Source organism: Osmia bicornis, chromosome 14, assembly GCF_907164935.1.
Source record: "Osmia bicornis bicornis chromosome 14, iOsmBic2.1, whole genome shotgun sequence".
NCBI classification, from domain to species: domain Eukaryota; kingdom Metazoa; phylum Arthropoda; class Insecta; order Hymenoptera; family Megachilidae; genus Osmia; species Osmia bicornis.
Window position 1 is genome coordinate 4,368,671 of NC_060229.1, and position 14,099 is coordinate 4,382,769.

General features: G+C 39.0%; 2 protein-coding genes across 5 annotated transcripts in view; one reads left to right on the forward strand and one right to left on the reverse strand.

The window, feature by feature from the left end:
• LOC114872736 (heterogeneous nuclear ribonucleoprotein 27C-like) overlaps positions 1–13,335 on the forward strand; it is a 44,251-nt gene extending 30,916 nt beyond the window's left edge. Inside the window, exon 8 of the mRNA XM_029180297.2 lies at positions 13,244–13,335. Coding sequence (XP_029036130.1) covers positions 13,244–13,278 — 35 coding nt within the window. The 3' untranslated portion in view covers positions 13,279–13,335. The remainder of the gene's footprint in view (positions 1–13,243) is intronic.
• LOC114872735 (ankyrin repeat and death domain-containing protein 1A-like) lies at positions 167–13,284 on the reverse strand. Of its 4 annotated transcripts, none has more exons than XM_029180292.2 (14): positions 13,197–13,284; positions 5,301–5,454; positions 5,010–5,113; positions 4,583–4,681; positions 4,211–4,309; positions 3,897–4,103; positions 3,128–3,325; positions 2,891–2,989; positions 2,733–2,831; positions 2,574–2,672; positions 1,917–2,012; positions 1,385–1,619; positions 996–1,124; positions 168–914 (listed from the first exon to the last, which is right to left on the reverse strand). In XM_029180292.2, exons 2-14 carry the CDS (start codon positions 5,392–5,394, stop codon positions 829–831), a joined length of 1,644 nt encoding a protein of 547 aa, XP_029036125.1. In that variant the 5' UTR covers positions 5,395–5,454; positions 13,197–13,284; the 3' UTR covers positions 168–828. The 4 variants fall into 4 exon arrangements, with proteins under 4 accessions (XP_029036122.1, XP_029036121.1, XP_029036125.1 ...); XM_029180291.2 differs by having other exon boundaries at positions 996–1,136; XM_029180289.2 differs by having other exon boundaries at positions 167–914; positions 2,574–2,831.
• Positions 13,336–14,099: the final 764 nt, after the last annotated feature.

Below are 14,099 nucleotides of genomic sequence, written 5' to 3' on the forward strand. Positions count from 1 at the left end.
TCACCCCCTCTGTTCGCCCCTTCGCTAATGATTCAAGGGTAATCAAGGTAAGATTATTCAGATCATTATATTTATATTTTGGTGTTTTTTATTTTATTAAATTAAAATCATATATTTATAGCTAAAAATTGAATTTACGAGATTGAATATCAAGTTTCAGTGGTAGAATTTCTACCTCACTGCGTTTTCTACTTGAGCATGAATCACGAGAAAAGATATGTACACATTTAATTACGTATTTATTTAATTGTACACGGTTCTCGGATATGTGGATTGTCTTTATCGAATTGTACGATTACTGAAAGCTTTGAGACGTATTTCCTTTCCTGATCGTCAGCTAATCTACGATTTTATCACATCGAAAGCCCTGCAAAACTGCTTTGCTTTTACTTACTCTAAGGTACGTATCTTTATATTTCAAAAAATCACCTTCAAATTATAATGGAGAATGAATTGAGATAGGACGGTTTAGTTGATCGTGAAAATTTATGTTTGTTAAGAAACGAATAGATTTGATGCCAATTTTCCAAAAATACTTAGAAATGATTTATCATTTCCTAATTGATTTTCAAAGAGTTTCGAATCGATTTCGCGTTACATCGAAAGCTTTCGTTGATTTGTATCGTTTCGTTGATCATTTTTTTTCCTCGTCTCTATAATAATAATGTTTCTATAATGTAACATACTGTAAAAAAGGTAAGGTGAGCGTCTATAGAGATATGTCACAACGGAAGTATCGCTAGAACTCTCCAATTTTTCTATCAAAGTCCCTTCTTCCATTTTTAAAATTTAATTCCGCACCTTAAGAGGAATAATAAATCAGTACGTTTACGCGATGGAGCATTTATGGCAACGCTGTTTACTCAACTTCAATTTCCCCTCTTTTTCTTGATCCATGTGCTTGCGAACAGACTCTGTAATCATTATTCCAGAAATCACTTCTCCCTGATGTTATTCCATCGAAAAAAAACATCATTGAAATGTTCTTTACCTACCAGCAATGGACTTTTTATCTACCGCAAACAAAGCGTCGCAGAGTTCCTTGGTTATGGGAACTTCCGGATTCAATCCCGAGGCCCAGATCATCAGCATCCGGAAACCGTGTTCCTTGTAACTCGAACGACCTATAATAGGAGCTTTATCGTCCTTTTCATAAAGCTGCTCTCGGTTTATCGAGGTGCAAAACAATTATAAAAGTTATCTTAAGAAAAAGTGCCATTTCCGTTCTTCAAATCAAATCCTTGTAAAAGTACCATCTCAAAATTCCAAATGATCACGCAACTTTTATAGAAAGTTTAAGCATTTATACCTCGATGATAATGATCTTGGTCGTGCCACCTTTTCGATTTCTGTCACGTTCAATTCAAGCAGATTATTATTTTACCCGTGTACTGATGCTCGATAGCCCGAATCTGATCCTGGGTGAAAGCCCAATGGAGTGCCAATTTCTTCCAGTCTTCGGGTCCCAATTGTTTGTACGCCAACTTCCATAAAACCGATCGAACGTACTCTGGAAGACCGCTATTGTTGCTGGAGATACTTCCACCCCTGGATCCTTCTCGCCATCTTCTTCTTGCCGGGGTTAGGTCTCGAATTTCCTTTTCAACCGTCGAATCTTCCTGAAAGGATCAACTATCCATCATCCTACGACGTTCATCCATTAACCCTGCATAACTCAAATTTTTCCTGTATTTTCATACAAGGCAATACATCAATTTTCACTGCAGTAGTTAATCGCATTGCAATTTCGAAATTAAATTCTCATTTTTATTCTTACTTTAGGTACCAAGCTAATAGCTCCTATATTAAGTTAAAATTACCAGTCATAAAATCGTTATTACCTTAAGTCATTAAAAAAAAAAACAGAGCAATACTGTTCTTTATACTCTCGTTAAAAGTTTCCATCAGTCACTCACCGGTGTGGGGTAGTCCAATCTCGCTGTTTTAATGATCATGTCCACGATGGCTGTGAAACTACCCCTCGCCGCAATGTAAAGTGGCGTTCTCCCGCTCTGCGAACATTTCCAACAACTTTGTTTTAACTTCGTTGCCGATCTCACCACGTCTCGTTGCTCCTCACTGAACCAACGTTCGCTGAGGATCGTGCACGCCTGCCTGTGCAAACTTTCCAGGAAGTCGTTGTTGACCCGTGTCAGCTCTCCTCGTAGTCGCGTTAAACCCGGGTTAACATGTACGGTACAAAGAGACGCCTACTTTGATTACGTTCAATCAAGTCGAAACGTTGCTATCCGACGACGACGATCGAACTTTGTCGAACAGACTACCGTGACGAGGAATCGTCTGGGCTGGGCCTGGTCCCTTGTCTTAATTAACTTAATTCATTAAAATTTTAAAATGCTGGAATTTGAGAATTTTGAAATGTTGAGGAACTCCTACCTAATTACTTATTAATTTTAACCACCCTAGTTTGCTTTATTACAAATTAATTCCATAAAATATTAAGTGTTACTTTTTATGATAAGAATAGGTATAAGAATATGATTAAAAAACCAAGGCTGATTGTGAAAGAAAATAAAAGGAAAGGAAAGAGAAGGTGTACGATCAGTGTTCACCTGTTCCCTTTGCTCGATATTCGCACCTGCTGCAAGCAAAAGCTCGCAAATGTCCGTGTGTCCCATCTCGGCGGCGATATGTATAGGCGATTGTAGTCTCTGAAACAGAAAAAGGAACGAATCAGAATCTGTCCTAAGAGGAACATCGATCTTACCCACCGAATTTAAACAATTCAAATCGACGCCCTTATTGATCAGTATCTCCACCGTTTCTACTTCGTTGTTCTGACAGGCCAAGTGCAAAGGCGTGTTCCCGTACTGCAAATCGAATCGTGACCATAGTTGTTCGATTTCGATTAAGCATACCTCGAGAGTACCTTGCACTGTTTGTTGAGCGCTGCGCCGTGTTGAATCATCGAGTCCAAGATCCCTTTGCAGCCTTGACTCGCGGCAACGTGAAGCGGAGTGAAACCCATCTGAAAGATGAAATTCTTTATCGTCCTTCCGCTCGAGGAAGTTCGAATTTACGGGTACAGGAAGATTCATCCATTTCGTTTAAGCTTGGATCTTCAGAGGGTGGTTTCTTTTACGGTATCGGGGGAAGTGTTATTTACTTCGTCGGTCAGCTCGGTGTTCGCCCCGGCCTTTAATAATAATTGAGCTATGGCTGTGTGCCTTGTTCTTGTGGCCACGTGCAGCGGTGTGTTCCCTTCGTTGTCCTGCGCGTCCCCGTTCGCCCCGAGCCCTATCAGAACCTCGACAGCCTCCAGATGCTCCTCCGCGCAAGCACAATGGATAGGTGTCTGCCCTTTCTAAAAATTACATTGGAATTTATGTTTCCATCCCGGGAGTCGGTTCAATATTTCAGTTTCGACCGCATAGGTAAAGAGGTTTACTGTGAATGAAACATCACCGTTGAGAATGCAAAGTAAGTTTGAAAGCCGGAATCGGTAAAAGAACAGGAGTCCCATAAAACTCCTTCAAAGGATTGCAGTTCGATTCGTATAGCTCTCCCGTTCTCCTCTCCAGGAATTTCACTTGTCTTCGCGATAAGAAGGCGATATAGTTAATGTCAGAGACCCAGTTTCCCGGTATCTAGCATCGAGAGAGGAAAGGAAAAGCCGTATACACTGAAGTTTCTTAAGTCCATTGCATCCGGTCTACTACAGAGATTTGCATTCTCGTATCAATTTTAAATGGATTAACAGGAATCTCGAGGAAAGAAAATGCTGTCTATAAATTTACATGTACATTAAACGCGATATTGGTTTCCATTACAAGATTAATCAGAGATTTTACAAAGTGGAACACCGTTCTCATCCTCCCGACATTATTTCTCCTTCTCACGTCTGCAGGGAAATAACGACGTCTCTTGGCTCTTACTTTATCCGTGGCATTCAGCTCGATCCGTGATATATTGGAGAGGGCGGTTATCATAGCCGGATGACCAGCGCTGGCTGCATGATGAAGTGCAGTCGCACCGGTGCAATCCGTTGCATCGCCGTTCAACGATTCCACGGCCTCGGAAAGGTATTCGACGACGCGGATGTTGTTGCCTCGAGCAGCGCACATTAAAAGGGTGTGCTGTTTCTGCGGTAAACAGAAACTAACGTAACGAATATTGCCTCTCGAATCGTAAGCTGGTACAATTGTTGATTTTTCTCTTCTAGAAACGCGAAATAATTAATTATTTTTACCTTGTTCATCGCGGACACGCTTGCCCCAGCGTTGATTAACATTTTCACCGCGTCCCTGTGTCCATACCGCGCGGCCATGTGTAAAGGGCGCATGCCGAACTTGAAACATTGCGAGCAAAATTAAATTACATTTTATCAAATTCGCACGAAATTTGTGCAGCGTCGAGTAAAGATTACAGCCGCAGATTTGTCAGCAATTTCGTTGAAATTTAATATGAATCTCGCTAAAAGCGGTCAACGGAACATGCATACGAGATTCAAGATTAAAAGGCAATTATTATTCGAAGGTAATAACAGACGCACGAAATCATATCGAATATGATTCATTTATTCGCTCTAGTATTTACCGCCTTGATTAATTCGATGCATTACCTTATCTTTGGCTTCGATGTCGCATTTCGATTGTATCAGCATCTCGATGATCTCAGTGTTGCCTCTGGATGCTGCCCAATGAATTGGTGCTCTACCATACTAAATAATCATTTGTTATATTTAAATTCATGACATCGTGACAGAGGACAATGAAATTTCAAGTGAAATAACACGTATTCGGTCAGACAAGGATCTCGACGCAACCGCATCGCGTTACCTGGCACTTTTATTGTGTAATACACATTGCATGGTGTTACAGATAAGACAGGAATCGGGAAATTCGATTTTATATATCAAGAAATTGCATTCGAATTAAACGCGATACAATTGCGGCGTACTTTCATCGCGATTCTTTCCTTTCACGGTTACAATTGTTCCATCGCAAACAGTTTATCGAGCTGGAAGATTCAATTTTCTCGTAGCTTACATTATTTTTCGAGTTGACGTCGACGGTTTCTTTGAGTACTTTCCGAACGGTGTCCGCTTCGTTCTTAATTACGGCTTCGTATAGCAAAAGATCGTTCTTAAGTACTGGCAAACAGAAAGATTGATTTTCATTCCATTTGTATTTCCATAATTATTTCTTTTATAAACAAACAGTGAATTAATCAATGAGGGGATGATTTTAAAAAATTCTCACAAATGTATTCGTTGATTTAAAATAAAAAAGTAGAGGGAACGAGGAAGTCAATTTATTTTCTCGAGGGAGGAAACTTACTTCTAGCAGACTTTTGGTTCAACACCTCTTCCTCGATTGCCTCGTTGATATTCAAGGGTGAGGGTGTCTTCGTTAACTCCCCTTTGTCCTCCATTGTTTCCTCTATCGTTCTTTCTTCGTCTACATGTTTATTTAGCCAGTGTAATCGTTACATCTGCAATCGAAACATCGTACATTTTTTCACGTGTTTCGTCTCGTTGGAAATCAAGTTTTCGTTTCAATTAAAATCGATAAGTGGCCGCACGCTGCCCCGCGGCGTTTAACTGACATAATTATACCCACGGTTTTGTTCGCGCACGTTCCACGATAGGTCGAGCTTATATTTATCACTCCACGTCGCTGGCCCGACTCAATGGCCGCGCTCGAATCAACGACGTTATTATGCAGCGAATCCGACGCTCAATTACGAAATTACGACGACAAGAGCGTTTCGCTTTATTCCTCGAACGACAGCGGTTTATCGACAGGAGTTTGATAGATCCTGATTGAACGTGAAATCGACGTAAACGAAAGATCGCTTCAGGGGATAATTCAAGGATCGTACGTTCCACGGAAAGTCCTCGCGAAACTTTACGTTCCGGTATAAAATATACTAGTTCGAAATTTTCAGAGAACCTAAGGATTAGTCGTTTCGAAGTTCCGGAAAACGATCTATTCCAGAACTGCACCGAAACGGTTCCAAGTTTTGCGAAACGACCCCTGTCGCTGTTGAACTTGCTAACTTTTATAAAAAGGTACACCGAAGTGTGCAATATATTTCAAAAAAGATTTTACGATTTTTTTAAAAACAATTTTCCTTATGCAGATCTAAATTCACCATGGAAATTTATTTATATTCAACCACTTGATAAATGTTTCAATTATATTCGCAGGATGATCGCAAAGTCGAGAATTTCGTTGTAAATTGTATTTGATGGATGCAATCTATTTCCCTAACGTTGTTCTCAACCATATTCCTCTGTGCATGGTCAGAATTGAAACTTATGATCCTCGAGGCAAGGATGTAATCCAGGAGGCAAAGGAAGTTCCCATGACAGCTCGTATAACTCGACGAGAAATAAGTTTCCGGATGTCTGCCCGAGTCAGTCATCGTTTTCGCATAGGGGGGTCGTTTCAAACGCAGGCTACGCAGATATTTTTATCAAACGACTCTTTCAACGTTATCTATCCCTCGAAAGTATGCTCGCGAAATGTAATTCACCCTCGCTGCGCATGGACGAGTAAAAAGTGTCGTCGGCAAAGATAGAAAAAGACGGCTCGCTTTGAATATACATATATAAATATGAAAAATTCCTCTTCCAGTTGAACGCTGCTTTTGTTCGTTTCGTTTCGCGTTCTCGGAAGAGGCATCGGATTAGTTTCAGAGAGGCACATCCGAGGAAACGTGTTGAATGGAAAAAGCACAGCGTACGAGCCGAACTTTCCGATCTATTTTCACGAGGATCTCTTCGCGATGAAAATATTTCTATCGTTTTTCACTGGCCTGGAGAATGTTCCAAAATACTGAACAACTCCAGCTGCGTGAAATTCACTGGTTGAAAGTCCGCGAGACGCAGACGGAATTGCGAATTGAAACAAAATTCTCCTCGCTGGGGGAAGTTTAAATAGAAATTCTTTCCGTCGCTGCTTTCGTCGTCGATAATTTTACCATTTTATTAGGACGTTTGTTTATATTTGCAATTCTTGCGGGATTTGCCGTACATGTTTGAAATTTTTAATTTTTCCACTCTGGTGTAATTGCAATGAAACGCAATCCTTGGTTGAAACGTTCGTCACTAAAGTCATGGGTCAATCGGATTCTGGTGAATGATGATCGTTGCATAGTTCTGATCGTAACCCTGACTATATTCGGAGATGGCATCGTTGAAATTTAAGCGAACCCTGTGTCGAAGGAAATTATTCATTACGACGCACTTTAGCTTTTGGAAATGGAGAACCACATTCGTGACTCAAGTTTCGCTGCAATTTTAATTGAAACATTTGCTTTGCTCTGATAAATATTCGTAGAATACGGAAAGTACAGAGAAGGTTACGCAGACAATGGTCCAATTAAGGCAATCTTGCTCTTTCTTGAAATAATTGGAATTGCGCAAGAATTATGTCATTTTCCTTCTGGTGTTTCATTTTTACTGTTGCACGGTAATTGCCGTATCGATTCGTGCGATTATTCTTACACGACGAACGTCAAGCAGGAAAGAACGAAACTCCCCGAGCCTTCGATTGACCTACAAATAACTAAAACGGGAACGTTGGGAATATGTCGTTCATGTATCCGTCGACCAGTCACAAAATAAGTGTATTTTTTACGAATTATTTGTAAATAAAATAAAATAAAATATCAACTCGACAGCGCCGTAAAAGAGTTAAATGCGTGATTCAACCAGCGAATGCAAATATAAAAACGGCAAACATTAAATAAATAATAAATTTTTCGTTGGAGTGTTTCTTTACGTACCAGGAGACAGATTTAATTGGCTCGTTCAAAGTAGGATTGAACGAGAAATCATGGAAATGATTTTTACGAAAAAAGATCGCTAAGCTAGATCGTCGGTGCGCTCCAATTAATGAAGCCGCGACTTCAACGATTAATTAGACGGTTTTCAGGCCGGCAGTAAATTTTATCAGCAGCGAATCGAGCGTTTAACTCGTCGCTTTTGACCCGATGAAGCGATAATCCGATGGCAGCTTTGTAATCCCTTCCCTGCTATCATCCTCGACATAGCAATTCAACTATGATCTTTTTGTTTCAGTTTAGAAAATAAATTAGTGATATTATTCTTAGTGGAACTTGTAATATCACGCATCTCTATTACCATTGATTCACCTGCAATAATATAGAATTTTCGAGGAAACAATGGAATTCCAATAGCTCGTATCGTATGTTTGCAGTAGTCTCGTTATTCTCCGTAGATTAAACGTTACTTCAAATATTGAAAATATTATTTCAATAATGTTATGTAATTAATGGAGAGGATGAAATAACACAGGAATAATATACTACATAAACTACTCCTTTTTCTTTGTTTTTTCTGTTTCATTTCAAAAAATACAGTTCTTAATTTAAAACTGATAAATTTTTTCACTAGATGAAGTTTATAAATATGGAAATCTAATAAGAAACCTTATGAATATTCAGAATGTTAATTTTTTGTAATAAAATATAAAATGGAATTAATAATTAAAAAATGCTGAATACTCATCCTGTAATATCTATTTTTTACCATTCGCGGGAACAGGTTTTTGCACTGACACTGCTAATAAAAACGTTGAACGTTTGTGAAGCGATCAATAACGTTCAACCTGGTCGACGAGCTCCGAAAAATTTAATTGAAAAAAAAAAGTATCGAATTCGAAGAGTGCGGAAGAAAATGATAAAAATATTCGCGCGGTTCGCTGAAATTCCTTTGTTTTCCCAGTGGATCAATGAGCCGGGCAAATAGAAGGGCGACCATTTACCTTGCAGTCGCACAATGAGAAGTCAAGTAATTAGCGGTAACCATCCTCTGTTTGCTTTCCTTTCTATTCCTACCGCCTACCGTCGTGAAAAATGAGTAAACCCGCGATACAACGGATAAAAAATGATCGTCGAGGCGACGACGCCTTCGTTAAAGCGACCAGCACACGTTTCCCGGACGCTTTTGTCCGGGAAATAAAAAGCGACGGAACGTCGTCGCTGTGTCAATGATAACTTTTCTCTTCCTATTCTCATTGGACCAGCCATTTCCTTTTCTTTTTCAGCAAATACAAACTCGACAGAGAGACCGGTACGATCGATGTCGATGTTTGCAACAAACTTTCAGATCAGAAAATAAAATTTTTATTTCAACAACCAGCAAAAACGCCGCAAGCGGTTACAGGCTAAAAATAAGCACAATACAAACGCGCTACAGTTCGCTACGTATTCTTTCCAATTTCCACTCCGTTTGTTTTTCCAACTGCGTTTTCTGATATTTCGCTCGTGCTACGTTATCATTTTTTTCTCTCTCTTTTCCTTTCCAAAGAGAAATTCTCGAATGGACACGTTGGCTGGTTACAATGAAAACAAGGGTATTTAGTAGGGCTTTGATAATATCGATTATTCAGAATGTTAGGGATTAATATTCAAGCGGAACCTTTAATTTGTAACTGAGAATTAGTAGTGCAATTTAAGCAGATAATTTAACTAAATTTCTGGTATCATTTATCGTCGAGCTGTATCGCTATTTTCCAGAAATTTTCTCGTTTCATTCGTTGCTTGTTAACTCATCGAAATTAGGACGGGATAAAATTCTCGTGATAGAAACAAAATCGATTATCGAGAGCAATCTGGTCGGCTTTGAAATCGAAAATAACGAGGTGGACGTGCTTCGTCAAAGTCACCTGTAAGAGGTAGTACTACGTACAAAAAATAAACGAGGTTCCTCTCTTCTGGACGTTAATTCATTGGATGTTTCATCAAATCGAGGACAATGTCCCAGGTGTTGGCGTTAACAATTTATTGTTTCACTAAGAAAAATGTAACTCGTTCATCTACCTTGTGGATTTAGTTTTTGATTAATTTCGTTATCTTCGGCACAGAAATTCCCGGACAGTTTTGGGAGAAATTGGTCTGCCTCGTGCGAAATCGCTATTTTCCCATCAACCCGGCACAATGGTGCATTGTCGGGCACAGAAAAGATTCAATTTTTCTTACGACCTACCTCCAACATTGTCTATGAAACGTATTGCACCACCGGTGTAAGTAGGATCTATTCTGTAGCAGGATAGGGCCACAAAATTTTATAGGATATTAGGATATCAGGATATTAGAATTTTAGATTATTAGAATAGTAGAATAGTAGAGTATTACAATATAGGGATATTAAAATATTGAAATATTAGAATATTAGAATAGTGGAATAGTGGAATAGCAGAATATTAGAATATTAAAATATTAGCACACTAGAATCTTTGAATTTTGGAACCTTAGAATCTTAGAACCTTAGAACAATGAAGGGGATAATCTACATTATAGGAGGGAACAGGCCCACGCTTGACCCAACCCCAATTTATTACACCTGTCTAAGTTACAATATCGTTTTTCACACATTACTCTTTGTTAACCATATCAATGCATCATGAATTTTAATGGCGAGCTACCAATGTATTACAATCAATTATACGATCAGTTACGATGCTTTAAGCAGTTTCTAGATGGAAACGGAGTTTGCCAAGAGTTTGCACGACTATGCCAATAATTCAAGCATCCGAGCAAGACTTGGGGAGAATCTATACGTATTCCGGCTGCTCGGATATCGCTGCAACCGTATATTTGCGGATACAAAAATGTCTCTCACTTCGATTATCGATCGAAACTTTCAATAACGATACGATCCGCTTACACGTTCGAACCATATTCTAATATGCACTGTGTCATGTTCGCGAAGAAATATTTGGTTTACCAGAAAACCGTGTGTGCGCGATTTAAACAGAAAATTCGATTTACAAGAATTTATCAACTTGTTTCATCTGTCCTAGAAAGTTTTCAAATTAGATAGCTTTCTCTGTTAAATTTATATCGAACGATTGGGTGTTAAAATTACCATTTCATACAATGTCGCGTACGCGGTTTGTTAAGGTAAATTAATAACGCGTTAAATAATCGACGCCACTCGATTCTATGAATGCTGGAGCTATTAACCTAGATCGGGGCATTCCGTTTTTCGGGCTATAACTCAGTGAATGGTCGTCGATGCATTCGTTCCACGATATACGTGGAACAAATCGTCCGAGGAACGCACGGAACTTCCATTTTTCAACCTTGTTTTCCCTTTTTTCCCTATATCCTGATGGTTGAAACGAGGGAAACACGCCTGTCGTGTCATTCGTTCAATCAAGCAAATAATTCGATCTCTATCGGAACGATTTCCTTTTGATTTTGATTCTCGATGATTCTCGGCGCGCCAGAGATTCTCTTGGACAGAAGAAAATCAGAAATCAAGTATATTTATTGTTTTCATCAGTAGCATACTTTATTTTCTGAAGTGAGAAAGAATGCCGTGAAATTCGACGCTTCGTCGTTATTGAAGATTGTTTCCATCGTCTGCAATGTGTGTCGAGGGTATTTCACGGTAAACGATTCGCGAGGATGGTCTACTTTCCCCATGGAAATGGGAAATGGAACATTGTTTCGAAGCGTTGCATTCTTTTTCTGATAAAGGTCGTTAAATGAAACAGAAATTCGATTTTAAACTACACATTTATCATGATGTGTTGAAAGAAATTGGAATTGCTTCTATGATATATTTGACAAGGAATTAAAATAATTATTAACACTACTAAAGAAATTTATTTTCTCTTTGAATTATTTTATTATATGAAATATGTAGTGATCCTGATGACAGAACACTGGTATTGAAATTGCTGGTGATTCGTTTTTGTAAAGAACGAATTAAACGCACGAACGAAGAGTCTGGGCAAAAATTACCGTTGAATTCAACCCTTTTGAAGCTTAATTGCACTCTGTCCGCCACTTCTTTTCTGTTTTTTTCATCACCGGCCCTCCCTTGCCCTCCAAACATTATGAAATTTTCTTCCACCGTGAAAGCGAACGGGGCTTATGAATACTCGGATAGGACACCCGTAATTAGAAATATTTGATATCGTTTTCAACAGGGAGATTACGTCATTGTGACAAAGTTATCAAGCGACGCGTCGTTTGCATCATTAATTGCCAGTGGCAAACAGAAGGAAAATAGGGTTCAGTAGTGCGGTCACGCAATGATCGGACGGGGAGGTTTAACGATTTTCTTTTTTCTCCTCCTCGAGTAGAAAGTAAAGTTCATCGTGCACACGATATAGGTAAACGAGAAACTTTTCTTCATAATTAATCCTTTCTTTGATGCTTGGAAAATCACGCAGCGACTCGGGCAAAATTCTACTCTTCTTGGTCGAGCGAAGAGGAAAGAAAAACAAAAGGATGATATTGCTTCGAAGGAACTTTCTTCGAACAACGTGTACTCTTTGATGCACTTCTTTTCTTCTTCCTTACTTCTCTCCTGTCACGCTTTCAAAGATTTTTAGAGAAGTTACCTCGGATGCATTGTTGTAAATTAGAGCGCGTTTGTCAACGGACACAATGGAAGCTTCGTGATTCTCTCTTTCCACGAAACTTTGCCTCGTTAAAAGCACTAGCGCGAAGATAAGCTCGAAATTTGTGTTGTTAAAACGCGTCTTGTTCAAACAGACGATGCAACGAAAAGCACCCTTACCCCCCCAAAAAAGGGTACCATTTATTTTAAATATAAAAAGAAAATAAATCAAATAGCAAGAAATATGCAATTGCCAAATTGGTAAATCAGTTTCCACGTTTCTATCTAGAAAAAGTGAAAATAGATAAAGAACAACCCCTAGGGAAATCAATAGAGGAATGTTATTTCTATTTATTACAATCATCCCTAAAATATCCACAACGATTCAATTACCCCTTAAAAATAATTCTCTAACTCAGCCACAAAGGTTAATAACGTTTATCTATGAAACAGCAGGGGTTGTTTGTTCATCGAACTTTTCCCTCAACACGTAAAGGTACACAAGATTCCAGAGTACGATAAAGCCAGGCAAACTGGAACGGGTGCGTGGCGGTATTGCGTGGCAATTCGAAAAAGCAAATTCCCCTGCCTCGTGGGGGTTGTAAAGTCGCCAACAGGTCAGATGCTAAATGAATGGTGCGCTGTCAATTAATTAGCCAAAGTCATTCGATTGTAAATGTAGCTTCAGCCAAGCAGTTAGTATCGTCACGCCCTTTATCATTGTTCAATTACCGTGGGAAGCAACCCTACGCGTAATTAACACCCTCATGCATCCCCGATAAATATCTCGCGTAAACGTTTTCCAGTTATTTTATGTAAATTGTAAAATAATACAAATTTTACTCACATGTTTTCGTAGAATACGTGGCTGCAGGGGTTGTTTACTTGTTACAGGCTGTTTAGGGAAGTCGAAGTCAGACGAAGGATGAGAGGGAAACGGATTTCGCTTTGAATGAGTTGCACGATGTTTACGGCACGATGGGCGGCATGCTACTGCCAGAATCATCCCCGTTTCACCCTCCGCACTCGCCCCATTATTAGGTCGACGGCAGCGCAGCTACGTGGTGGATTCAATGACTATGATAGGCTCCAACGTCCAGTCAATTTTCAAGTCCAACTTCGATACTTCTTCTTACACTGTATTTCTATATATCCTTTATTATTTACAATGGTGGGATACTTCAAATCTTATGAATTATAAATATGTTAAATTATTCCGCGTCAAATAGCAGATTTTGAAACATCGAAAATCTGACAGGATTTGATCAAAGCAGATCAAAATAAAGCTTAAGATGTAACAAAAATAATTACATAAATAATTCATCGATATTCTCAATATAAAGTTCTTCGTTATAAAAAATGTCTTGATCGTGTAAGTTGAAATCAATGTAATTCTTTTCAACAAGTGCTTTGGAAGATTCAATTAGCGTAATCGAGGTTTAATTAAAAGTGGAAGAAAGTTGGAAGATTCACTTCGCGGTTACTAATGGGACGCTGAAGACCTTAATTAATGGGATTCGAATGTCGTGACATTTTTATCGCGTGATCAACGAATTACTGTCGTATCGTGCATGAATCGAGATGGAATTGGATGATTTATTTTTACAAGCTAAGATCAGCGTGGACCGCGCGAAAGCACTGATTTATTATTCACTCAAGATCTCTGAATATAGAAAGGGTTTTCGAGTGAAACTACCATGTGATCCTATCATAATTCAGGGAGTGTAATTTATACATCAATCTCTTTTTA

Excerpts from the sequence above, each read along its gene's own strand:
- LOC114872735 (XM_029180288.2), bottom strand. The coding sequence starts at position 5,394 with ATGGAGGACAAAGGGGAGTTAACGAAGACACCCTCACCCTTGAATATC. Across the intron at positions 1,620-1,916 it reads GATTGGACTACCCCACACCG|GAAGATTCGACGGTTGAAAA; the intron begins GTGAGTGACTGA and ends TGATCCTTTCAG. Across the intron at positions 915-995 it reads AGATAAAAAGTCCATTGCTG|AGTCTGTTCGCAAGCACATG; the intron begins GTAGGTAAAGAA and ends TAATGATTACAG.